General features: G+C 44.6%; 1 protein-coding gene across 2 annotated transcripts in view; it reads right to left on the reverse strand.

The window, feature by feature from the left end:
• Window positions 1-3,581: 3,581 nt before the first annotated feature.
• Window positions 3,582-26,223, reverse strand: part of LOC141108720 (BTB/POZ domain-containing protein KCTD12-like) — a 38,862-nt gene continuing 16,220 nt past the window's right edge. The window contains exons 3-4 of one of the 2 annotated variants that reach the window (XM_073600604.1): window positions 6,482-6,550; window positions 3,582-5,198 (exon numbers count right to left, since the gene is read on the reverse strand). In XM_073600604.1, coding sequence (XP_073456705.1) covers window positions 4,702-5,198; window positions 6,482-6,550 — 566 coding nt within the window. In that variant the 3' untranslated portion in view covers window positions 3,582-4,701. The remainder of the gene's footprint in view (window positions 5,199-6,481; window positions 6,551-26,223) is intronic. The other variant, XM_073600603.1, reaches the window with a different exon arrangement.

Raw genomic sequence — 26,223 nt, forward strand, 5'->3', positions numbered from 1 at the left:
TATTGCAATACACGATAATGCATTTAATTCATTAAACCCAACCTAATCCCGAATTTTTGGCGAAAATATAAAAGATGATATTGCGCCGATTTAATAGATACCTACCATGTCATGCGTTTAACATGCCCATGCTTCTTTACAGGCTGCCAGTTTAACGTTACACTGGAGGTCTGGTGCTAGAATTATTGCTGGATTGTTAGTGCCCTTGGTCTGATGTTTGCGGCGATACCTCAGATGTGTGGTGCGATTACTGTTAACATATGCGTGCTGGACCTACGTATGTGTTTGCACGTCAATTTCTTGTTTAAATTAGATACGGTGTTTCTTTGTTTTTATTTATGTAATTTGAATCAACTTTTTGCTATCACAAGGGATGAACAGCAAAACTGGAGGTAGGTGGGCGAGCACTTAAAAAGGGCTTCAGGAAGGGTGGGGGGGAAGTGGAGCATAGGTGGGTAGAAAAACGCCAAGAAAGGGTTTGGGGAGAAGAGCAGTGCGGTGGGTGGGGGAACACTGAAATAGGGTTCAGCAAGAGTGGGGGGAGAAGAGGAGGTAGTTGGGGGAACACAGATAAGGAGTTCAGAAAGGGGGGGGGGGGGTGAAGCCTGGGATGGGTAACGGCAACACCAAAAAGGGGATGGGGGGGGAGTAGGGAATAGGGGAGTAGGGATGTGTCCCTTTTCATCTCATAGGACCTACTAGTCTACAAAATTTTCCCTAGACCATCTGGCAGCACTTTTACCATGCCAATGACCGTGCAGGGGTACAGAGGGAGCTGGTTGAGAGATTTGAAGATGAGATAAAATGGGAGAAATGAATACGTCAGCGTAAAAATTGCGCACATGTTTTAAAACCTCTGTCCTCCTTCTGTAGTGTCAAATTTGACACTGGACAGAAACCCTTTAAACTTGGTGTTTTGAGCGGGGTCGCCAGAAGATTAATTTCCAGACCTATAAGGCCCCTCCTAAAAGACCATTTAAAGGACTTGAGTTAAGCATAGCTCGTGTAGTGTGTGTCGAAAATGAAAACTCATCTCCCCGGCGGGGTATCGAACCCCAGTCTCCCGTGTGACAGGCGGGGAAACTCACTACTATACCAACGAGGACCACATGGTGGACTGGCCACTGTCGCCGTCTTCCTGCAATAGAGCATATGGCTGTGGCTCTTCTCTTTATGGAGAGATCTAGGGTGTATTAAAATCCCTTGGTATAGTGTAGACATTTACCATGTCTGATATGGCCCTGATTTTTATAGGCCTTAGCATACACCTCCAGTGGTGGTGCAATGGGTAAATCGCCTGACATGTTATCGTGAGGTTGTGAGTTCAAATCCCTGATGTGGCATGCTGAATTTCAGGTGGGGGAAGAAATTCAGCATGCCACAGCAGGGGGTGCTGAGGATTGGCTATCTAGCCCAGTGTGGGCTAGATGAAATGGGTGATTAAAGGGAGGTGGTGTATACATTGGGGAAGTGGCTGATAAAAAGGGGAGATGGAGTCAGGATTGTTGGGGAGCCTTGAAAAGGGGGAGAACAGGGGAGGGATTGGGAAGAAGAAACATCATGGGTGGGTGTGGGAAAAACCAAAAGGGGATGAGGAAGGGCAAAGTGGTTGTGGGAACACAGAAAAAGGATAAGTACGTGCACCCTGAGGGAAAGAAATTGGGAGTAGGGAGGTGATTTGGAAAACACCAAAAGAGGGTTCAGAAGAGGAGGTTGGTGTTGGACCGTGGGTAGGGGGAAGAGGTGTATAGGGGAACACCAAAAGAGGGTTCAGGAGAGGGTGGGGTCAGAAGAGGAGGTTGGTGTTGCACCACAGGAAGGGTAGGGAATGTATAAGGGAACACCAAAACAGGGTTCCGAATAGGAGATCAGTGTTGAATCACTGTAAAGAGGTGGGGGTTGTTCAGAAAAGGGGTCTGGTGAGTAGGGGTTTAATAGGCTTATGCACCCCTTTTCACCAAAACCCATTTTTTATTTTTCCCCCCAATAGCTTTCCCACCGCCCCCCTACCTTAGGCATGCACCCCTGTTCAGCAGCTCCATCTTACTATGCTTCACATGCCAACCTCCTCTCTTTTTCTATGGGGCACCCCAACCTTGCCTGCACCAAACCCTCCATGCTTGCTGAACTGTGTTTCCTATTCAACCACCTCCACACAAGCACTGCCCTGCTAATTCCGCTTCCTCCAGCGCATAGCTATACACGCCCAGTGCCGACAACCCGCTCCACTCCTTAAGGGGATACTGTGGATACTTTCCTCTCTCTGGGTCTCCTTTTGATCGCCACTCGTACCAGCCAGCTCCCTTGCTCATTTTTTTTTAATCTGCACTTTAGGGAATCCGAATTACGTTCTCCCACATTCTTAGCACACACCAGTCCAGGGTTCCAGAGAGTTCCTTTCATTGTTTAGATGTCAGACGATGTCTGTTGATTTATTTCGATAGAGTGAAGGAGTTTAGAAAATCCAGTCACCTATTAGTTTTTTCAGCCAGAAAAAGGGTCAGAAAGCTTCTAAGGCAGTCATAGCAAGATGGATCAGACAGATCATTACCATAGCCTATGAGCAGACTGGTAGGACAGTTCCTGCTAACCTTAAGGCACATTCTACTCGGTCTCTGGCGACCTCTTGGGCAGAAAGGGCCGGAGCATCGGTAGAACAGATATGCAGAGCAGCTACGTGGTAAAGCTAGAGCACCTTCCTGAGACACTAGAGGATGGAGTTGCTGTCGCCTCAGGATCTGGTGTTCGGTAGAAAGGTTCTACAGGCCCTAAGGTAGGCCTGAGGCAAGCTGTTCTAGAATGGTGGTAAGTAAAAGCCCGCCTTACATTGGTGGTCAGAATGTCACCATTACAGACCGCTAAAAAGATCACTGATGCTGTGAGCGCTACCAAATGGTGTTGGTCCCAGAACTAGGCAGGCACCATGAAATGGGATGTCAATTAGCTACCACTCAAGGAATATCTAGCAACGTCTAGAGGAAACCCTGGTTGAAACTTGGCAAACCTTTTACTTTTTAAGTTCAGTTCCACTTTAAACATGGTCTCAATGGGGTTGATTTACTAAAACTGAAGAGTACAAAATCCGGTGCAGCTGTGCATGGTAGTCAATCGGCTTCTGTGTTTTTGTTTTGTTTTTTGTTTTTTTGTCAAAGCTCAATCGAACAAGGTAGAAACTGATTGGCTACCATGCACAGCTGCACCAGATTTTGAACTCTCTAGTTTTAGCAAATCAACCCCAGTGACTAGTAACATCCTATCTAAAACAGTGGCAACTGACTTGGCCTACAGGAATATTTAAAAGACATACACATGTGCTTATGTTTAATATATGTAGTAAACAAAATAGTAGTAAAAAAATAGTTTATTACAAAGACTGTGATTGTAGAAGACATATCTGTATTATTATATCTGTAAATGTAATGCAACATTATAAGAATAAAGATAATCTGTATAATGAACCCTTTTACATGGACTTTGAGCTTTCTTTTCGTAATACAGTTGTGTTCTTAAAGTCTATGTATGTCCAAAACTTTTATTTATTCATTCAAGTGATTGGAATGGTAAAAGTCTGTGACACCACTGGGTAGATTCACCCTATTTGTCATAGTGACCATTGTCCCTGAAACAGAAATTTATGAGAAATCCAAAATTTTAACGTTTTCACAGAAACGGGTGAGGGGGAAATCTTCAAGTGGGGTCACCTACTACTATGACAACTGTCTAAGAGAAGGGATGTCCCTCGCCAGGTAGATTTCCACACTTCCTGTACCTTTTTGGGGATGGAAGTGAAGGGAATTCTCCCCAATGGGATAATAAAAAGTAGAGGGGTTTTAACTCTTCCTACGCTATCCAAAACTAAAAAAAAGTTCAACCAGTACATATACTTTAAGATCATACCTACATTATCGATAATGGGTTTGGCCTTTTCTATAATCTGCTTCCATTCAACATGTGTTGTAAATGGATAGCACTTTGTGTAGACAATCACGTTCCATTGATGGAGAATCTGCAACTTCATCAATTCACAATTACAAGATTTCTTGAAAGTGATGATGAGCTTGGGTCTGGTCTGAACCCGGAAGTTATTTGCAATTGCTGGCCCTATGAGCTGGGCGGGGAGATCCCTTGTTTCGCAGCTACACGTATGCAAAAATGTGGGAATGACCATGACCACGCTGATTTAATATGACTACATAGGAATCTCCTGCTCCCAGCTCAATGGCCCAGCAACGTCTGGGTTCATATGAACTTGAGTACAGACCAAAGTCAAGCTCATAGCTATTTAAATGCCTCCACCTAGTGATGCTAACCTTCCATGTGTTCCTTTGCTTATCTGAAGGCCTCAGAATTACACAGTGCTTTGGGGTCTGGAAGAGCTTGTAACTTCTCATTTTCCTTCCATGATGCAGTGTTGATCCCTAAACAGCAAATCTCTGGGCCCAACCACTATCAAGTGGAGGAGAGGGTAGGGCATAATTCTGTTAAAGCTTCCACACGGAGCTTAGACAGGAATTAGACTTGGGTCCTCAACAGATGACATGAGTAGTAAGGAATGGCTGCAAATATGGGTATCACTGGGTGACAATGTGATTTTTGCCCTGAATAGACAAAGTGAGTTTCCCTCTAAAAGCTTTGACTCCGAGTGATGCAGGTCTTTAAAAAAAAAGTATACAAACTTTGCTGCGTGACAATCTAAGCATCTTAGAGTTCATATTTCTTCAAAAGTTCATTCTGCCAGTTACGTTTCTTGTTGGGAAATGCCGGAATCTTAATTTTTCTATATTCCTCAATGCACTTGACTAATTCTCCTTCAAGTGCCTTCTTCTCTTCATTCGGTTTGGAGGCCTCTGGACAACTCTCTATACCATTTTCCTGTGTTTCTTCCGTATTTGGTTTTTGAAACTCTAGGCTATTTACTTGGTGACTCTCCTGAAGAGAATGGGACAAGTCTAAAGTGTTGGGCCGTGGTGGATTTTCTTGATTCTCATATGGAGGAGAAAGGTCCATCACAGGGGGAAGTTCTTCGGGTTCCTCGGGGGGAGGTTCTTCGGGTTCCTCGGGAGGAAGCCCCGTAGAAGCTGCAGTAGAATCGTGGCTGTCTAGGCTTGAGCTGGAAAGTTCATTACCGCTATCTTGTTCTTGTTTTCTCATTGTTGGTGGTGGGACTGGTTCACTCAGTTCTTCGCCAATAGGATGAGCTAGACAAGAGACAACCGCCTTTTAATTGTAATGGGATTAAAACTTAGATATGATTTTGCAATTAAGGGGTCTTAAACTTCCCAAACAACTACATTATATGGTCAAGAATATGTTTACCCCTCTCCAAATAATTGCATTCAGGTGTTGGTAGTAAAGGGTACTAATAATACTACATCATACAAAGACATTTTAGACAACTGTGCCCTTTTCAACCTTGTTGTAACAGTTAGGTGAAGGCCATTTTCAGTTCCACCATGACTGTGCTCCTGTGTACAAAGCCAGCTCTATAAAGATATGGTTTGACCAGTTTGGTATAGAGGAATTTGAGTGTCTTGCACACCTTCTGAACTTTGGGATGGATTGGGTATTCTGTTGCAAGCCAGTTCTTCTCATCAAAATCAGTACCTGACCTCAACACTACTGAACACCTTTTGAGATTGGGTCTTCTCATCCAACTTCGGTACCTAAAGCACACAAATGTAAAAAGCCAGCTCAATGGTTTGACCAGTTTGGTTTGGAGGAACTCGAGTGGCCTTCAGAGTCCAGACCTCAAACCCTACCTTTTAGATGAATTGGAATGCTTATTATGAGCTAGGTCTTACAACATTACCTGACATCACAAATGCTCTTCTGGCTGAATGGGTACAAATTCCCACAGTGGCATTCCAAAATCTTGTGGAAAGCCTTCCCAGATGAGTGGAGGATGTTATAGTCATAAGTGGAGCTACTCCATATTAATGGCCATAGTTTTGGAATGGAATATCTAACAAGCTTCTACAGGTGTGATGGTCACGTCTCCACAAACCTTCGACCATATAATGTATCAATAACTTCATAATTGCCTGCCCATTACAAGCTATATATAAATCTTCTGAAACAGAGGGATGAGTTTTTGCCTTAAAAGTTGTTTCCCCCAGGAGTGAGTGTATTAGGACAGTTTTTGGTTTGTTTCATTTACTATTATTTGCATTTCCTTCCATCTGATTGCACAATTGTCTAAAATGTCTTTGTGTACTTTAGCATCATCAATACCCTTCACTGGAAACATCTGAACACCATAATTTGGACGGATTCCCACATTCACTATAGAACAATGACAAAACCTCAATAAGGAATCGCGACTCACTATACACCAGATTCTATTTTAGATCCCAATTCTAAGTCACTATAATAAACAAGTTATGCAGCATACATACCTTCTAGCAAAGGTAGACAATAAATGTATTGCCCAGAAGTGTTTGGTTGACAAAAACAATTACTTTATTTTTTGTAGACAATTTACCTGTGTCAGAAGTTGGAGTAGGTAGAACTGTTATCTTCGTTCTTTGGCCAACATCTGGTGCAGCTGCTCCTGTAATACATCAAAATATAATAAATTATAGTAGAAAAATAGGGGTGACACTCATGGCCAACATCTGTAATGTATAGATTAAGCAAAAACGGGGAATCGGACTATATAGGCCAAACATGGAGTACATAAACATGTCTAAAATCATACATTTTATTGTACAAAAGGTTTAAAAAACATACACCATGTATGCATATTAGTAGTTAAAAGCAATTACATATTGTGCTTAGGGTTGAGTCAGCCCTGTGTCTGTGTGTGTGCGTGTGTAATATAAATATATATCCGATATTGTCAAAAATATTGGGACACATGAACTTTCATAACATCCCAGTCTTAGTCCGTAGGGTTCATTATTGAGTTGGCCCACCCTTTGCAGATATAACAGCTTCAACTCTTCTGGGAAGGCCGTCCACAAGGTTTAGGAGTGTGTCTGTGGGAATGTTTGACCATTCTTCCAGAAGCACATTTGTGAGGTCAGGCACCGATGTCAAGTTCCTCCACCCCAAACTCTCTCATGTATGTCTTTATGGACCTTGCTTTGTGCACTGGTGGGCAGTCATGGTGGAACAGGAAGGGGGGCCATCCCCAAACTGTTCCCACAAAGTTGGGAGCATGAAATTGTCCAAAATGTCTTGGTATGTTGACGCCTTAAGAGTTCTCTTCACTGGAACTAAGGGGCCAATCCTAACCCCTGAAAAAAAACCCCACACCATAATTCCCCCCACCACCACCACCAAATGATTTGGACCAGTTTGGGGTGGAGGAACTTGATTGGCCTGCACAGAGTCCTGACCTCAACCTGATAGAACACCTTTGGGATGAATTAGAGCGGAGACTGCGAGCCAGACCTTCTCATCCAACATCAGTGCCTGACCCCACAAATGCGCTTCTGGAAGAATGGTCAAACATTCCCATAGACACACTCCTAAACCTTGTGGACGGCCTTCCCAGTAGAGTTGAAGCTGTTATAGCTGCAAAGGGTGGGCCAACTCAATATTGAACCCTACGGAGATAGAGATATATATATATATATAGATATATATATATATATATATATATATATACACAGTATCTCACAAGTGAGTACACCCCTCACATTTTTCTAAATATTTCCTTCTATCTTTTCATGTGACAACACTGAAGAAATGACACTTGTCTACAATATAAAGTAGTGAGTGTACAGCTTGTATAACAGTGTAAATTTGCTGTCCCCTCAAAATAACTCAACACACAGCCATTAATGTCTAATCCGTCAGTGTTACAAGGTCTCAGGTGTGAATGGGGAGTGGGTGTGTTAAATTTGTGTTATCGCTCTCACTCTCTCATACTGGTCACTGGAAGTTAAACATGGCACCTCATGGCAAAAAACTCTACTAGGGATCTAAAATTAAGAATTGTTGCTCTACATAAAGATGGCCTAGGCCAGTGATGGCGAACCTTGGCACCCCAGATGTTTTGGAACTACATTTCCCATGATGCTCAACTACACTGCAGAGAGCATGAGCATAATGGGAAATGTAGTTCTAAAACATCTGGGGTGCCAACGTTCGCCATCACTGGCCTAGGCTATAAGAAGATTGCCGAGACCCTACAGCGGTTTAACAGGACAGGTTCCACTCAGAACAGGCCTCGCCATGTCTTCCCAGAAGGAAGCCTCTTCTAAAGATGATGCACAAGAAAGCCCACAAACAGTTTGCTGAAGACAAGCAGACTAAGGACATGGATTACTGGAACCATGTCCTGTGGTCTGATGAGACCAAGATAAACTTATTTGGTTCAGATGGTGTCAAGCGTGTGTGGCGGCAACCAGGTGAGGAGTACAAAGACAAGTGTGTCTTGCCTTACAGTCAAGCATGGTGGTGGAGTGTCATGGTCTGGGGCTGCATGATTGCTGCCGGCACTGGGGATCCACAGTTCATTGAGGGAACCATGAATGCCAACATGTACTGTGATATATTGAAGCAGAGCATGATCCCCTCCCTTCGGAGACTGGGCCACAGGGCAGTATTACAACATGATAACGACCCCAAACACACCTCCAAGACGACCACTGGCTTGCAAAAGAAGCTGAGGGTAAAGGTGATGGACTGGCCAAGCATGTCTCCAGACCTAAACCCTATTGATCATCTGTGGGGCATTCTCAAACGGAAGGTGGAGGAGCGCAAGGTCTCTAACATCCAACAGCTCCGCGATGTCCTCATGGAGGAGGGGAAGAGGACTCCAGTGGCAACCTGTGAAGCTCTGGTGACCTCCATGCTCAAGAGGGTTAAGACAGTGCTGGAAAATAATGGAGGCCACACAAAATATTGACACTTTTTGGGTACAATTTGGACATTTTCACTTAGGGATGTACTCACTTTTGTTGCCAGCGGTTTAGACATTAATGGCTGTGTATTGAGTTATTTTTGAGGGGACAGCAAATTTACACTTACATAATTACATAGTAGGTGAGGTTGAAAAAAGACACAAGTCCAACCTATGTGTGTGATTATATGTCAGTATTACATTGTATATCCCTGTCATAGGCGTGCGCACAGCGTGTGCTGGGTGTGCTTGGGCACACACTATTCACCTAGTGTGGTGCCGATTTCCCCTGTTTTCTGTCCCCCCCCCCTTCCGCAGTGCTGCCAGCTTCCCCCCTTTCCTCTCAGGAGCAGGGAAGGGGCTGGTAAATATGTTATTAACTGGTCCCTTCCTTTTCTGAATGAACACAGTGAGTGATCTGTACCGATCGCCCCTGTCTTCATTCGTAACTCAAAAGTGAGACATCAAGAATCTGTTTAGACCCTTGATATTTCACCAAAGCCCCATAATGGAGCTCCTAAAAAAATAATAATTAATAATAATAATAAAAAATAAACTACTGACACTGTCCACTGCCCTACTGACACCAATCTTTGCAACGACACCGTCCACTGCTCTGCTGATACACACGCATGTGTGTTTGTGCTCTGGGGTGCACACCCTAATCCAATAGGCTGCACACACCAATGATCCCTGTATGTTGCAGTCATTCAGGTGCTTATTTAATAAGTTCTTGCAACTATCGATGCCCCCCGCTGAGACCACCGCCTGTGGAAGGGAATTCCACATCCTTGCCGCTCTTACAGTAAAGAACCCTCTACGTAGTTTAAGGTTAAACCTCTTTTCTTCTAATTTTAATGAGTGGCCACAAGTCTTGTTAAACTCCCTTGTGCGAAAAAGTTTTCTCCCTATTGTGGGGTCACCAGTACAGTATTTGTATATTGAAATCATATCCCCTCTCAAGCGTCTCTTCTCCAGAGAGAATAAGTTCAGAGCTCACAACCTTTCCTCATAACTAAGATCCTCCAGACCCTTTATTAGCTTTGTTGCCCTTCTTTGTACTCGCTCCATTTCCAGTACATCCTTCCTGAGGACTGGTGCCCAGAACTGGATAGCATACTCCAGGTGCAGCCAGACCAGAGTCTTGTAGAGCGGGAGAATTATCGTTTTATCTCTGGAATTAATTCCCTTTTTAATGCCAATATTCTGTTTGCTTTGTTAGCAGCAGCTTAGCATTGCATGTCATTGCTGAGCCTATCATCTACTAGGATCCCCCAGGTCCTTTTCCATCCTAGATTCCCCCAGAGGTTCTCCCCCCAGTCTATAGATTGCATTCATATTTTTGCCACCCAAATGCATTATTTTACATTTTTCTACATTGAACCTCATTTGCCATGTAGTCGCCCACCCCATTAATTTGTTCAGATCTTTTTACAAGGTTTCCACATCCTGCGGAGAAGTTATTGCCCTGCTTAGCTTAGTATCGTCCGCAAATACAGAGATTGAACTGTTTATCCCATCCTCCAGATCGTTTATGAACAAATTAAACAGGATTGGTTCCAGGACAGAACCCTGGGGAACCCCACTACCCACCCCCGACCATTCCGAGTACTCCCCATTTATCGCCACCCTCTGAACTCACCCTTGTAGCCAGTTTTCAATCCATGTACTCACCCTATGGTCCATGCCAACGGACCTTATTCTGTACAGTAAACGTTTATGGGGAACCGTGTCAAATGCTTTTGCATAATCCAGATCCACCATGTCTACGGGCCTTCCTTTATCTAGATGGCAACTCACCTCCTCATAGAAGGTTAATAGATTGGTTTGGCAAGAACGATTCTTCACGAATCCATGCTGATTACTGCTAATGATACCGTTCTCATTACTAAAATCTTGTATATAGTCCCTTATCATCCCCTCCAAGAGTTTACATACTATTGATGTTAGGCTAACTGGTCTGTAATTCCCAGGGATGTATTTTGGGCCCTTTTTAAATATTGGTGCTACGTTGGCTTTTCTCCAATCAGCTGGTACCATTCCAGTCAGTAGACAGTCAGTAAAAATTAAGAACAATGGTCTGGCAATCACTTGACTGAGTTCCCTAAGTACCCTCGGGTGCAAGCCATCTGGTCCTGGTGATTTATTAATGTTAAGTTTCCCAAGTCTAATTTTAATTCTGTCCTCTGTTAATCATGGAGGTGCTTCCTGTGATGTGTCACGAGGATAAACACTGCAGTTTTGGTTACGGAATCCTCCTGATTCCCTCATGAAGATTGAGGAGAAGAATACATTCAATACCATCTCCCCATCCTTTGTAACCATGATGTCACTGTTTTATGCAAGCTGTACACTCACTACTTTACATTGTAGCAAAGTGTCATTTCTTCAGTGTTGTCACATGAAAAGATAGAATAAAATATTTACAAAAAATGTGAGGGGTGTACTCGCTTTTTAGTGGAGTTATCCTTTAAAAGCTGTTCATATTTAAGCTGATTTGACACTACTGAAAATGCCTTCCGGGGCTTCCAAAGATAGCACGACCTTCCCTCCATCAGATCTCTTACATGATGGAATTCTGCTGAGCAGATGGTTAATCACCATTGTTAGCTATGAAAAACAGACAACTACATTATACACCCGGGAGCAGTGTCACCCGATCAGTAACATCTGTCGGAAACGTCCCCTACAAAGACCCCATGCACATGAACTTTAATGGCTTTCCAGTCTTAGTCTGTAGGGTTCAATGTTGAGTTGGCCCACCCTTTGCAGTTATAACAGCATCAACTCTTTTGGGAAGGCCATCCACAGGGTTTAGGAGTGTGTCTATGGGAATGTTTGACCATTATTACAGAAGCGTATTTGTGAGGACAGGCGCTGATGTTGAACGAGAAGGCCTAGCTTGCAGTCTCCGCTCTAATTCAGCCCAAAGGTGTTCGATCGGGTTGAGGTCAGAACTCTGTGCAGCCAAGTTCCTCCACCCCAAACTTGCACATCCAAGTCTTATCTCTATTTGGACCTTGCTTAGTGCACTGGTCCAAATCATTTGGTGGAGGGGGGGGATTATGGTGTGGGGTTGTTTTTCAGGGGTTGGACTTGTCCCCTTAGTTCCAGTGAAGGGAACTCTTAAGGCATCAGCATACCAAGACATTTTGATCAATTTCATGCTCCCAACTTTGTGGGAACAAAACCCCCATTCACAAATATGATGGATCTCAGAGAGACTATGAGAGGGGAGAGTACCATGGTGGGGAAAGTTCCAAACCAGGGACCCCCCAGTATGGAGTTCCAACTTACAACAGATTTGTGCACTGGTGCGCAGTCATGTTGGAACAGGAAGGATCCAACTCCAAACTGTTCCCACAAAGTTGGGAGCATGAAATTGTCCAAAATGTCTTCGTATTCTAACGCCTTAAGAGTTCCCTTCACTGGAAATAAGGGGCCAAGCCCAACCCCTGAAAAACAACCCCACACCATAATCCCCCCCCCCCCCCCACCAATTGATTTGGACCAGTGCACAAAGCAAGGTCCATAAAGACATGGATGTGCAAGTTTGGGGTGGAGGAACTTGACTGTCCTGACCTCAACCCGATAGAAAACCTTTGGGATGAATTAGAGCGGAGACTACGAGCCAGGCCTTCTCATGCAACATCAGCACCTGACCTCACAAATGTGCTTCTGGAAAAATGGTCAAACATTCCCATAGACACACTCCTAAACCTTGTGGACAGCCTTCCCAGAAGAGTTGAAGCTGTTATAGCTGCAAAGGGTGGGCCAACTCAATATTGAACCCTACGGACCAAGACTGGGATGCCATTAAAGTTCATGTGCATGTAAAGACTCGACTTTGGGAGCAGGTCACATGACATGTATAAATCAACGGTTCCCTACGAGAGCCGTCTTAACTCGTCTAACACAAGTGGGTCCGACTTTGAAAAAGGTTCCTGCACTACTTTGGTCCTACTTCAGTCCATTGAATATCATTGAAGTCGGATCATCATCTTAACTGATCCGACTTTGGCATGCGACTTGTGCTCTGAGGATCTTGATGGGGACCCCACTCTAAAAAAATAAATACCACCTACCACCAAGGAAATCCCCACACAACTAACATGTAAGCTGTCTTGTACGAACATATGAATATGTAAACACCTGTTATAGATAGACCTATTATTTCTTACACTGCAGATTCATTCCTAACACTGTATATTATGAAACGGTTGTAAATCACTGCTTTACTGTTACGCCTTGAATCATGATGTAATCTCCATTATTATATAACGTTTTATGTTCATGTATAACTATATTGTATATGGAAACACATCCCCCGTTGGAGATAAATAAAAACTTTTCTGTTAAAAAAAAAAAAAAAAAAAAAGTTAATGTGCGTGTAAAGGCCGGCGCTACAATACTTTTGACAATAATGTATCATCAATATGAAACGTTGGGGTAATATATTCTTCAATTTGGAAAATACTGCATTATGGCCACTAGATGGAGCTGATGAGAAATTAACAAATTGGACACATTATGGGGATTGTTCGAAATCTCTGTGCAAATGCTGAGACATTTCCACACTGTAAATTATTTTTATAAATAGAGCCCTAAAAGTGCATGCTACAAGGTACCTACTGTTGCTTAACCACTTCAGCCCCGTACCATATGGCTACCAAATGACCGGGCCACTTTTTGCGATTCTGCACTGCGTCGCTTTAACTGACAATTGCGCAGGTCGTGCAACGGGACTCCCAAAAAAAATTGACGTCCTTTTTTTCCCCCACAAATAGAGCTTTTTTTTGGTGGTACTTGATCACCTCTGCGGTTTTAAATTTTTCCGCTATAAACAAAAATAGAGCGACAAAAAAACAAAAAAAACAAAACAAAAAAAAAACTATTTAGTACTTTTTGCTATTATAAATATCCACAATTTACAAAAAAAAAAAAAGCAATTTTTTTTTCATTTTAGACCGATACGTATTCTTCTACATATTTTTGTTAAAAAAATCGCAGTAAGCGTATAGTGATTGGTTTGCGCAAAAGTTATAGCGTCTACAAAATAGGGGGTAGTTTTATGGAATTTTTTTTTTTTTTTACTAATTATGGCGGCGATCTGCGTTTTTTTTTTTTCCCTTTTATCATGACTGCGACATTATGGCAGACACCTCGGACATTTTTGACACTATTTTGGGACCATTGTCATTTTATACAGCGATCGGTGCTATAAAAATTCATTGATTGCTGTGTAAATGACACTGGCAGTGAAGGGGTTGACCACTAGGGGGCGGGGAAGGGGTTAAGTGTGTCCTAGGGAGTGATTCTAACTGTTAGGGGGCGTGGCTTACTGTGACACGTCACTGATGTCACAGTAACCACTAGGAGGCGGGGAAGGGGGTTAAGTGTGTCCTAGGGAGTGATTCTGTTAGGGGGCGTGGCTTACTGTGACACGTCACTGATGTCACAGTAACCACTAGGGGGCGGGGAAGGGGGTTAAGTGTGTCCTAGGGAGTGATTCTGTTAGGGGGCGTGGCTTACTGTGACACGTCATTGATGTCACAGTAACCACTAGGGGGCGGGGAAGGGGGTTAAGTGTGTCCTAGGGAGTGATTCTAACTGTTAGGGGGCGTGGCTTACTGTGACACGTCACTGATGTCACAGTAACCAATAGGGGCTGGGAAGGAGGTTAAGTGTGTCCTAGGGAGTGATTCTAACTGTTAGGGGGCGTGGATTACTGTGACACGTCACTGATGTCACAGTAACCACTAGGGGGTGGGGAAGGGGTCAAGTGTGTCCTAGGGAGTGATTCTAACTGTTAGGGGGCGTGGCTTACTGTGACACGTCACTGATCATCTGTTCCCGATGAGAGGGAGCAGACGATCAGTGTTGTGTCACTAGGCAGAACAGGGAGATGCCTTGTTTACAAGGCATCCCCTCCGTTCTGCCGTTCTAAGACCCGATCACGAGACACCGGCGAACATCGAGTCCGCGGGTCCCGCGGGCAGGGTCACGGTGACTGCGGCAGGCGGACGCAACATTATGTAACATTTCTACATGAGATCTAATGCACATGGCAGTCATCACTTTTTTTCATAATGGTCCTAAATCCCATCCATGCTTTTTCTGTCGGTGACATCTAAACATAAATATTTCCCGTTCCCCGGCCTAAACTATTTAACATTTTAATTTGTTTAAAAGAAAAGGATTTTCCTGCTGAAGGATTAATGAGGGATTGAGGATAATAGGTGAACGTTCAGCGACACCCCCCCCCCCCCTTCACGCCGGAATCATTTTTGGTAAATAGATTTCCCTTCATGTTCTAGAGAAAGTCAAATGTCATCGGGATGTATTATATATACAATGAACAGCTGGGGGGCCCGGCCTTTCTGTACAGCGGGGGACCGGACGCCGGCTCCTCACTCTTCTTTATCCGTATTATTTATGCCCCAGAGCTGTTTATCCCATCCCCCCCCCCGCTGCTTTCCTTTCCTCGCCATGTTATATTATATTACACATTTGTAACACAGATTGTTGTTTTGCTTTTAACCACTTTCAGCCCCGGAAGATTTTTACCCCCCCCTTCCTGACCAGAGCACTTTTTGCGTTTCCGCACTGCGTCGCTTTAACTGACAATTGCGCGGTCATGCGACGTTGCACCCAAACAAAATTGACGACCTTTTTTTTTTTTTTCCCCACAAATAGAGCTTTCTTTTGGTGGTATTCGATCACCTCTGCGTTTTTTTTTTTATTTTTTGCGCTGTAAACAAAAAAAAAGCGACAATTTTGGAAAAAAAAAAAAGCAATATTTTTTTACTTTTTGCTGTAATAAATATCCCCCAAAAAATTAAATAAAAAAACGAATTTCTTCCTCAGTTTAGGCCGATATGTATTCTTCTTCTACATTATTTTGGTTAAAAAAAAAATCGCAATAAGCGTATATTGATAGGATTGCTCAAAAGTTTATAGCGTCTACAAAATAGGGGATAGATTTATGGCATTTTTATTAATATTATTTTTTTTTTATTAGTAATGGCGGAGATCTGCGATTTTTATCGTGACTGCGACATTATGGCGGACACATCGGACACTTCTGACACTATTTTGGGACCATTGTCATTTATACAGCGATCAGTGCTATAAAAATGCAATGATTACTGTATAAATGACACTGGCAGGGAAGGGGTTAACACTAGGGGGCGATCAAGGGGTTACGTGTGCCCTAGGGAGTGATTCTAACTGGGGGGGGGGGGGGACTTCCACTGACATGACAGCGATCACTGCTCTCGATGACGGGGAGCAGTAGATCCATGTCATGTCACTAGGCAGAATGGGGAAATGCCTTGTTTACATAGGCATCTCCCGTTCTTCCACTCCGTGACACGATCGCAGACATCAAGTCCATGGTCACGGAGCATGCAGCCCCCACAATGCCGGGAACAAATCCTTCTACTGACACCAACAATGGGGCCCTATTCCTCCCACTGATGTAAACGATGGATCGCCATCCCTCCCACTGACAACAAAGATAAGGCACGATTCCTTCCACTGACACCAATGATGGGGCACTATTCCTCCCACTGACACCAATGATGGGGCACTATTCCTCCCACTGACACCAATGATGGGGCACCATTCCTCCCACTGACACCAATGACGAAACTCTATTCCTCCCATTGACACCAATGATGGGGCACTATTCCTCCCACTGACACCAATGATGGGGCACCATTCCTCCCACTGACACCAATGATGGGGCACCATTCCTCCCACTGACACCAATGATGGGGCACCATTCCTCCCACTGACACCAATGATGGGGCACCATTCCTCCCACTGACACTATGCCTCCCTCTATCGTCAATAATGAGGCATTATTTTCTCCCAATGACACCAGGGCATTGTCTACTCCTACTGGCCACAGTCCGGCCCCCTTAAGCCCGAAGGACAGTAAACTGGCCCTTTGTTTAGAAAGTTTGGAGACCCCTGAATTAGATCAATAAGGGCTACCATTAGGGCCTGGGTAACCTTGCAGCAGATAACGCAACCTGACTTCAAAGGCATTTCACCATCGACTCCGCTGTGGATGAACCCTTGTTTGTCACATTTTTACAAATTACAAATCCAGAGGTGTGGGCTGCAAGAGGTATCAAAATGGTGGGAGATATTACCCGTGAGGGAAGCTTACTCACCTTTTTGACTTATTGAAAGCTAAGTTTAATCTCCCAAACCAATATTTTTTATTTGTTTGCTACCTCCAGCTACGGAATGCTTACCGATCACAATTTCGTGCCTTGGCAGTAGAGACTCAGCCTTCGGTCTTCGAAGGCTTGTTACGTGATGTCTCATTGTCTAAAACATTTGTCGATAACCTATAAAGAACTATTTAGTACCTCACCTCCTAGGGTTCGTAGATGTAGAGAGAGGTGGCAAATGGAGGTTCCTAATTTGGATGGGCAGGACTGGGAAGACATGTGGGAGCGCCCATTCAACCACCTGATCTCAGCCAGAGACAGATTGATGCATTTTAAGTTTCTTTTATAGAATTTACTATACCCCAGCTCGTTTGGCAGGGATTTACTCCTCATGCTCTGCGGATACCAATGATGGGACACTATTCCTCCCACTGACACCAATGATGGGACACTATTCCTCCCAATGACACCAATGATGGGACACTATTCCTCCCAATGACACCAATGATGGGACACTATTCCTCCCACTGACACCAATGATGGGACACTATTCCTCCCACTGACACCAATGATGGAGCACTATTCCTCCCACTGATACCAATGATGGGGCGCTATTCCTCCCATTGATACCAATGATGGGGCGCTATTCCTCCCATTGATACCAATGATGGGACACTATTCCTCCCACTGATACCAATGATGGGGCACTATTCCTCCCATTGATACCAATGATGGGACACTATTCCTCCCACTGACGCCAATGATGGGACACTATTCCTCCCATTGATACCAATGATGGGACACTATTCCTCCCACTGACACCAATGATGGGACACTATTCCTCCCATTGATACCAATGATGGGACACTATTCCTCCCACTGACGCCAATGATGGGACACTATTCCTCCCAATGATACGAATGATGGGACACTATTCCTCCCATTGATGCCAATGATGGGACACTATTCCTCCCACTGACGCCAATGATGGGACACTATTCCTCCCACTGACGCCAATGATGGGACACTATTCCTCCCACTGACACCAATGATGGGACACTATTCCTCCCACTGATACCAATTGGCCGGGAGATGTGAGTATTCCCCGGCACAATTTCGACCATATTTTTTGAACATGTCAGTTAATACGGGATTTCTGGTCGGAGGTTACAGACAGCATAGCGGCCATCCTTTCCATACCTATTTCTGTGTCTGTTTTGATCTGTCTTCTTGACTTGGTGGAAGCTGTCGTTCCATCCAATGCCCTTAGAACCCTGCTCAACGTTTTACTATTCTATGCACATAAGGCCATTCTCCTTCAGTGGAAAAAACCTGCGGCCCCCACAGTGTACCATTGGAAGGGCTTGGTTAATTCCATGGTCCCATACTACAAGGCCACATATATGAAAAATTGGGCAATATAACGCTATGAAAAATCCCACGATGAGTGAAAAAAAAATGAATGTGAGTATAAAGAGCAGCAATTTTCCCATTGAGATACAGCACACAACAATAAGGCTGGGTTCTCCGTATTCCAATTCACAATAGCAGGAGATTTTGACCAGCTCTCTATGGGGCCGGTTCACATATCTCCGATGCGGCTCTGGTGTGAATTTGCACAGGAGCCCTGTGCGTCTTTTGGTCCGTTTCAGGTCCGAATTCAGCCAAAAATTCGGGCTGAAACGGTGAACCAGGACACACAGGACCCCTGCTGGGGGCCGCATCGGTATTAGGTGTGAACCCAGCCTAATACTTTACTTAAAGAAGATTTGTGCCAGTATCTGGCTACGCAAGTTTTGCACCTTTTCACCTTCTCCAATATCTGCAAATCAAGCATGTTTTCCAAACATTGGTGGGCACCTTGCAGGACTTCTTTTTCAGCTGTAGCACCCTCTAGTGCTAGAATAGGTGAAGAAAATTTTACTTGACTCATAGTAGTTGTATGAGTATGTTAATTGGGTCAGGGTTAATACTAGGGTCAGGCTGGAAGGCTCTGCAGAGTAGGCCTCTATCTCCTCCCCCTGGTTCTGGAGGTTTCATAGAAAATTCAAGAAGCTAGTGGGCAGTGGTATAGAGACGGGGATCTAAATATTTGTGGCCAATCCCCAGGCAAGAGGCTTGGCAGGGTGGCTGGAAAACCAGCCCATAAAAACTGTGGAGCCTGGCCAAAAGGGGAGTCGGGTGGAAGATGGAGTATTGAAGAGCTGCTGTATGTGGCCTGGGAGGGGGCTCCAGAGGAAGGGGGGTCTGCCTCCAGGCTGGAAGAAGGAAGGTTGCTGAATGAGGGATCTCCACTGCCCTGCAGTACATCGGGGAAAGACAGCCTGCATAGCCAAAGAAACTAGCCCAACGAAAGGCCTGAAAGCAGTTTCACCCACAGCTGCAGGACAAGGACACAGCGTGAGCACCTCTACACCCCCAGTGCCTACAAGGGAGAGGGCTGCTAGGTGCCATACCCAACCAGTTCTCCCTGGGACAGATCTGGTCTGGAATCCCTTGCTCTGGGATACTCTTCAAGGCAGCCAGATGGGCTGGCAGTTTCTAGCTGGGGACTGAAGAAGTGCATTTAAAGGGGACCAAGTGCTCCTTACAAAGAGAGACAAAAGCCACTCCAGAGGGAGTAGAAAGTCCAATATCCACCTCTGTGTATTTTTGTACAAAAATGGGAAGTTTTGCTGAAGTTTTGTTTCAAGTCATGTTGGGCATTCCATATATCCCTAGACCCTATCCAAGTTGTTTGCCCCCAAATCAACAAAAACAAGCCCATGGACTGGTTATTTACTTTGGATGCAAGAAAATACTAGAAAATACATGTTGCCTGGCTGTGCAGACTAAAGGGGACCCAAAAATCCAGTGGCTCCTTTGGGGGGGTAGCGTTACACAGCCCTTGAGCAGGCTTTATTAGACATGGGCCCTGGCTCGATCTCTCTTGTATACTGCCTGTGCTTGCTGCGTTTCTAAGCCCCCCCCTCCTTCCTATGTACAAAAAACACACAGGAAATTTGAAGCTACCTAATTCTTGGTACATGTATTGGAGGCCAACTACAAACTCCTCTGAAGGTACTTGTTTTCCTTTATGGATATCTCGCACTATCGCTTATCTGTTGTTTCTATTTTTAAGATTGCCAGATCAAGGGTTCTTTTCATTACATTTGGTGAGATTGTCCAAAGGTCCAATGTTTTTGGATAAATGTTTACCAAACCATCCATATAGTTACGGGTGTTGCTCAAAGACCCATATTAAGCTCTGGTAAATAAAAAAATATATATAATTGCAAAAGAGTGGTGGCTAGTGCTTGGAAGACCCCATAATTCTTTTGCAGATGTCAAGCATCTCGTATCACAAGTCATATTCTTTGATAAAATTACAATAATGCAAACCGATACTTTGGAAAATTAAAAAAAAAAATTGGGGAGCAGTGGATTGTGTCCTATCATCCTCCTACCTTTCATAGGCACTCCCTGACAATGTAACATTTATTGGTTGATATAAGACCCCTGGCACTTAAAAATATACATGGCTCTTGTATTTGGACAATATTTACTTTTTTAGCTGAGATTTTTACCTTTTTAAAGTATTTTTTAACTATAGCTAGTGTACGCAGCCCATTTTTACTTTATATTGGCCTCTTGTAACCCGCTGGGGTTTGGGAGAGAGATGGCGGCGGTAGGAGCCTATCGGGTATACTGTAGTGCATATGACCTGAAAAGGAACATCCTGACAGAAGAATAGAGTGAAATTAAAGGATGACCCCATACTGTGCTGCTGCTATGCCTCCACTGTCCAGTCACAGGTTGGGGGTGGTGACCAGAATGTATTACATCCTGGAAGGGTTGTGTAAATCTCAGGACTGGATGAATAGAAATACAAATCCAGTGCTTTTGAGCTTGCGATGAATTTGGCACTTTCAATAAAATATGGTGGACTTGTCTGGAGGCACAAATACTGTGGTCATACACTCGGAGTAATAAATACACTGTTCCAGCACCACTTGACTTCAGTGAAGACCCCAATGAAATGCTACTTCTTAAACAACCAGAGGGTATTGTGCACCTGTGCACTCACTGTTTTAAGATAATGACATTAATCTTCACTGTATGGATGTCATGGCTGATGACCAATAATAAGATGACAGCCATACTGAATGATAGGTTGGCTTTGTTTGAGTAGATGTGGTCCTCATTGATCCAACACTACCTTCTTCCAGACTTTGACCTCCACCTCCCTAACCTCTAAATCCACTAGATCAGCCATTCTCAACCAGGGTTCCTCCAGAGGTTGGTAGGGGTTCCTTGAGTTGATTGACCTTGAATTTGATCTTACCTGCATTTTCTATGCCACATGACATTGGATCTTTTTTAGCTGTCTGTAAGGGTGGCATTCTGACCACCAACGTAAGGAGCGTTTTTCCCACCGACCACCAGTGTAAGGGGCATTCTTCCCACTGACCACCATTGTAAGGGGCATTCTTCCCACTGACCACCATTGTAAGGTCATTCTTCGCACCGACCACCAACGTAAGGAACATTCTTCCCACTGACCTCCAATGTAAGGAACATTCTTCCCACTGACCTCCCAATATAAGGAGTATTCTTCCCACTGGTGATTTGGTGGTTTGTTCATGAGGCTTAAAAATTCTTCCCACTGACCACCAATGAATTGGTTTTAGTAGGAGTTCCTTAAGACCTGGAAATTTTGTCAAGGGTTCCACTGGGGTAAAAAGAGAAAGGGGTTGAGAAAGGCAGCCCTAGATCAAATTCTTAACTGACCTTGACAACTTGACCTTGACCCCCCTGCAAAGCATTGCAACCACGATCAGTAGATGGTGGGTGCAATGCACAGGCCCTGAGGTATGGATCCTCAGTTATGGTGCTGGAGGATGTAAGTCCCTCTTCCGCGGTGTCTGATGGGACTTGTAGGCTCTCCATTCACAGACCTCTGACAATGAATGACGCAGCTTTGCAGGCGGAGCGCCAAATTCAAAATTAAAAAGAAGCCACGAGGAGAAGAACCCTAAAATTCTAGTAGGTGTAGGGGTGGTTTGGGGGTATGGAGGTGGAATAAGCCTTTAAGGAGTTGACAGTTCTGCTTTATTTTGACAACAAGGGTCTAAACTGTTGATGGTGGAGGCAAACCCCCGGCCCCCCATCTCCTTCTTCCTGGGCATTCAGTATGAAACCGACATTGAATACAGAAATGCTCAGGATTGAACACTCCAGGTCCATTCACGGCAAACAGCAGACGTGAGACCTGACTGCCATGACATATCCCATACATCAGTGACAGGGTGCGTTTTTAGTTTTGGGTATAGTGGGAAGAGTTAGAATCCCTGTTGGGTTGTTAGGGAGCTACTGGCTGCTCTATTTTTCTAGGACTCTTGTAGACTGTCCTTTTGAGGAGATGCATACAAACTAAGAAGGTAATAAAGCACCATTCCACTTATAAAGTCCAAAATAAGAGTTTATTTGAATTCATGAGGACAAATCCAATGCGTTTTTCAAGGCAGGGCTGCCTTCCTTATTTTTTTTTTTTCTTGGGGGGGGGGGGGGGGGGGGTTGGCTTCAGGTGCACAACCAGATTCAGTGCTAGCTGCGGATACGTCGGATGGGATTTGGACCCCCCTACCCCCCCTCTTATAAAGGTCCAACTTCTATAGGGCTAATTAAAGTATGGAGTGTCAAAAAGTAGATTTTTTTGTTTTTTTGTTTTTTATACTTCAGTCCAGCTCATATCTCATCCTTCTGTTTTTTTTAACCCTGAAGAAGATGAAGGACCCTTGCAACCTTTGAAACGTGTTGGCTTTTTCCTGGTATATTCTTATTACAGGCTTTATAAGAGAAGTGGAGCTTCTGTTCCCTACTTTGTCTGTAGGCCCTTCTTGCGTTTGGACGATTCATCAGCTCTATTTCTTCAGGTGACCATCGTCGCTAAGACAGAAAGTGAGGGCAAAAAAAAAAGGTTTGAGTTGTCACCAGAACAAGAATAGAAGGGAAATATTCCACTGGAGACACATGTTCCAGGCAGAACTGTCCAATAGGGATTTCATTCAGTTTTGAGAGACTTCATATAACCTCCTGTTGTGTCTACAGGACAGGAAGTGATATTTTCCCCTTGAGGCTCAAAGGGAAAAATAAACTGATAGGGAGTTAACTATTCCCTACACCATCCACAATGAAAAATAAATTTGTCTTTAGATACAGTATACGTTAAATACTAAACGACATGTGCTATATACAATATGGTGTGGTAAACGTAATGCTCGTAGTTGCCTAGATCTTACTAGATTTTTGCAAGGTCTTCACGTTTCCCTTAAAAGCTGCAAACTTAGAAACCCTGTCACCAACTTAAAATATCAATTTTTACTTGTACTGTTCTTTTTTTTCTTTCCATATACACCTTATTTTTCACTTTGCAAAGTTTTTTTAAACTTACTAGCGAATTTGACTATTTGAGGAAGAGTCATTTCCCTAGAAGAGCCCCCTTTCTCATTGTACCTCATAGCCTTCTCCTTTTTGGGGGGTTCCTTATTATGCTCCATGCTGGCCCAACTACTCCGCTCCTCCCCTGACCTCCCTACATAAACTTTTATGTAGCTATCTGGGGAGAAGTGAAGGAGTATAATATAGACCTGCCATTCTTAGCCATGGTTCCATGGAATCTGGAGTTCCTCCAGAGGTTGTTAGAGGTTCCTCAAGCTGTGGCTAATTGACCTTTCTAATTGATGGTACCTGCATAGTTTTGGCACCAACACCAAGTCAGCAGCATTGCACATAATCTTTTTTTTTATTGACTGTAAGGGGCATTCTTCCCACTGGCTGCCAACGGAAGGGGCGTTCTTCCCACTGGCTGCCAACGGAAGGGGCGTTCTTCCCACTGGCCGCCAACGGAGGGGCGTTCTTCCCACTGGCCGCCAACGGAAGGGGCATTTTTCCCACTGGCCGCCAAGGGAAGGGGCATTCTTCCCACTGGCCTCCAAGGGAAGGGGCAATCTTCCCACTGGCCTCCAAGTTAAGGGGCATTCTTCCCACTGGCTGCCAAGTTAAGGGGCATTCTTCCCACTGGCCACCAAGGGAAGGGGCATTCTTCCCACTGGCCGCCAAGGGAAGGGGCATTCTTCCCACTGGCCGCCAAGGGAAGGGGCATTCTTCCCACTGGCCGCCAAGGGAAGGGGCATTCTTCCCACCGGCCGCCAAGGGAAGGGGCATTCTTCCCACTGGCTGCCAAAAGAAGGGGCATTCTTTGCATGAAGAAGAATTCTAAGCCTGAAGGTCATTGTGATTTTACACTTCAAAACATCCTCTGTACTGCAATTAGCTGAAGTAAAAATGGAATTGGATTCAACTTCTGTGTCTTATTGAAGAGTTAAGCTATCTATGGATGCTGCCAAGTCAGAAGGTGACCATACTGTCTGGACAGACTAGGTCTAAGGGGGTTTTTCAATGCATAAAGCGGCATCTAAAACTGAACAGGGGCAGTTTTCTCCCACTGACCAATGATGTTGGGCATTTTTTCTTCCACACTTTACCTAGATCCTAGTTGCGGTGTGTCAGACTGACACGCCGCAACAACGATTGCCCCGATGCGTGCCCCGGGGACGTCATATGAAAGACGTCATATGACGTCCGCAACCACTTTGCCAACGTCACTTTGTTATATGGCAGGCAGCAAGTGGTTAAAATAACGCAGAGCCGTATCGCAAAAAAAATAGCCTGGTCATTAAGGGGGTTACATAGTTAGTCAGGCTGAAAAAAGACACAAGTCCATCTAGACCAGGGGATGGGCAACCTTAAAGAGGTGAAGATCTACCTGAACAACATGGGAGAAGTCAAAGATCACCGGGCACAGTGTCACCTCCTCACACCAATTTTAAACCTGTAATTGCCGTACTACTGTGTCGCAATCACGTGCATTGCACAGCAATCATGGGTTTAAATTGAGTGGTAAGGAGGCAACGTATCACCTCCTCACCACCTGTCAAACACAGTCGGATTACTGTTTTAGAGGAGCTGCTGCACTTGTGAAGGAGCCCTTAGTTGCATTCGGCAGTGGTAATCTTAGGGCTCGTTCACAGGTAAAACCCTGTCGTTGAGTTGTGCGTTTTATCGCCCCTAAAAGATAAAATCGTATGTCCCCTTATACCTTAAGGACTAGTTAGCACATCTTAAATGCAATGCAATTGGATCTTGATGAACCTGGACCATTGTCACGTTATTCTTAGCCAGGATAGATACAGTAACACAAGAAACTTTGTGCATAGGATGTGGTATTGCATTGGGTGCCAAATTTCGTGCCTACAGATTTCACAGATGGAAATTTGGCTCTAAATCTGGACATTAAAAAGAAGATGCAATATGAGAGATGACTGTCTTATTGACCTGGAAATGTGTTTACACTATGTGGTAATGCCTCAAGAAATAAAATAAAGTAAAAAAGTAAAGTACTTCTTCATATTCTCCTCTAAAGCAGTAGAACAAATGGAGGAAGAGACGACAGTGTCGAAATAGTATAAGACCATGTTTACACTAAGGCCTCGCACACACCACATGCACACGCACACACCGGCTGGTGCTCAAAATTTTTGGGGGGGGCGCTAACGAACTGAAAAATAACCCCCCCCCCCATCAATTGCAGCCTCACTGTGCCCATCAATTGCAGCCATTGTGCCCGTCGTATGCAGCCACTTGTGCCCATCATATGCAGCCACTTGTGCCCCATCATATGCAGTGACTGTGCCCTATCATATGCAGCCACTTGTGCCCCATCATATGCAGCCACTTGTGCCCCGTCATATGCAGCCACTTGTGCCCCATCATATGCAGCCACTTGTGCCCCATCATATGCAGCCACTTGTGCCCCATCACATGCAGCGACTGTGCCCCATCATATGCAGCCACTTGTGCCCCATCATATGCAGCCACTTGTGCCCCATCATATGCAGTGACTGTGCCCCGTCATATGCAGCTACTTGTGCCCATCATTTGCAGCCACTGTGCCCACCGACCACCCCCCCACTCGCATGGCTCGCAGCTCTGGCTTCCCCCCCCCCCCCCCCGCGCGGCTCTGACATTGTGGCACTTACCGCCAGGCAGCAGCTCCTCAGTGTACCAGAGCGGCGGCTCTGGTGCAGCGCGTGTCTCTGAGCCCTCCACTCCTCTTCCTAAGCGCCAGGCATCCAATAGGGTGGC

This window comes from Aquarana catesbeiana, linkage group LG09 (genome assembly GCF_042186555.1).
Source record: "Aquarana catesbeiana isolate 2022-GZ linkage group LG09, ASM4218655v1, whole genome shotgun sequence".
In the NCBI taxonomy this organism is placed as follows: domain Eukaryota; kingdom Metazoa; phylum Chordata; class Amphibia; order Anura; family Ranidae; genus Aquarana; species Aquarana catesbeiana.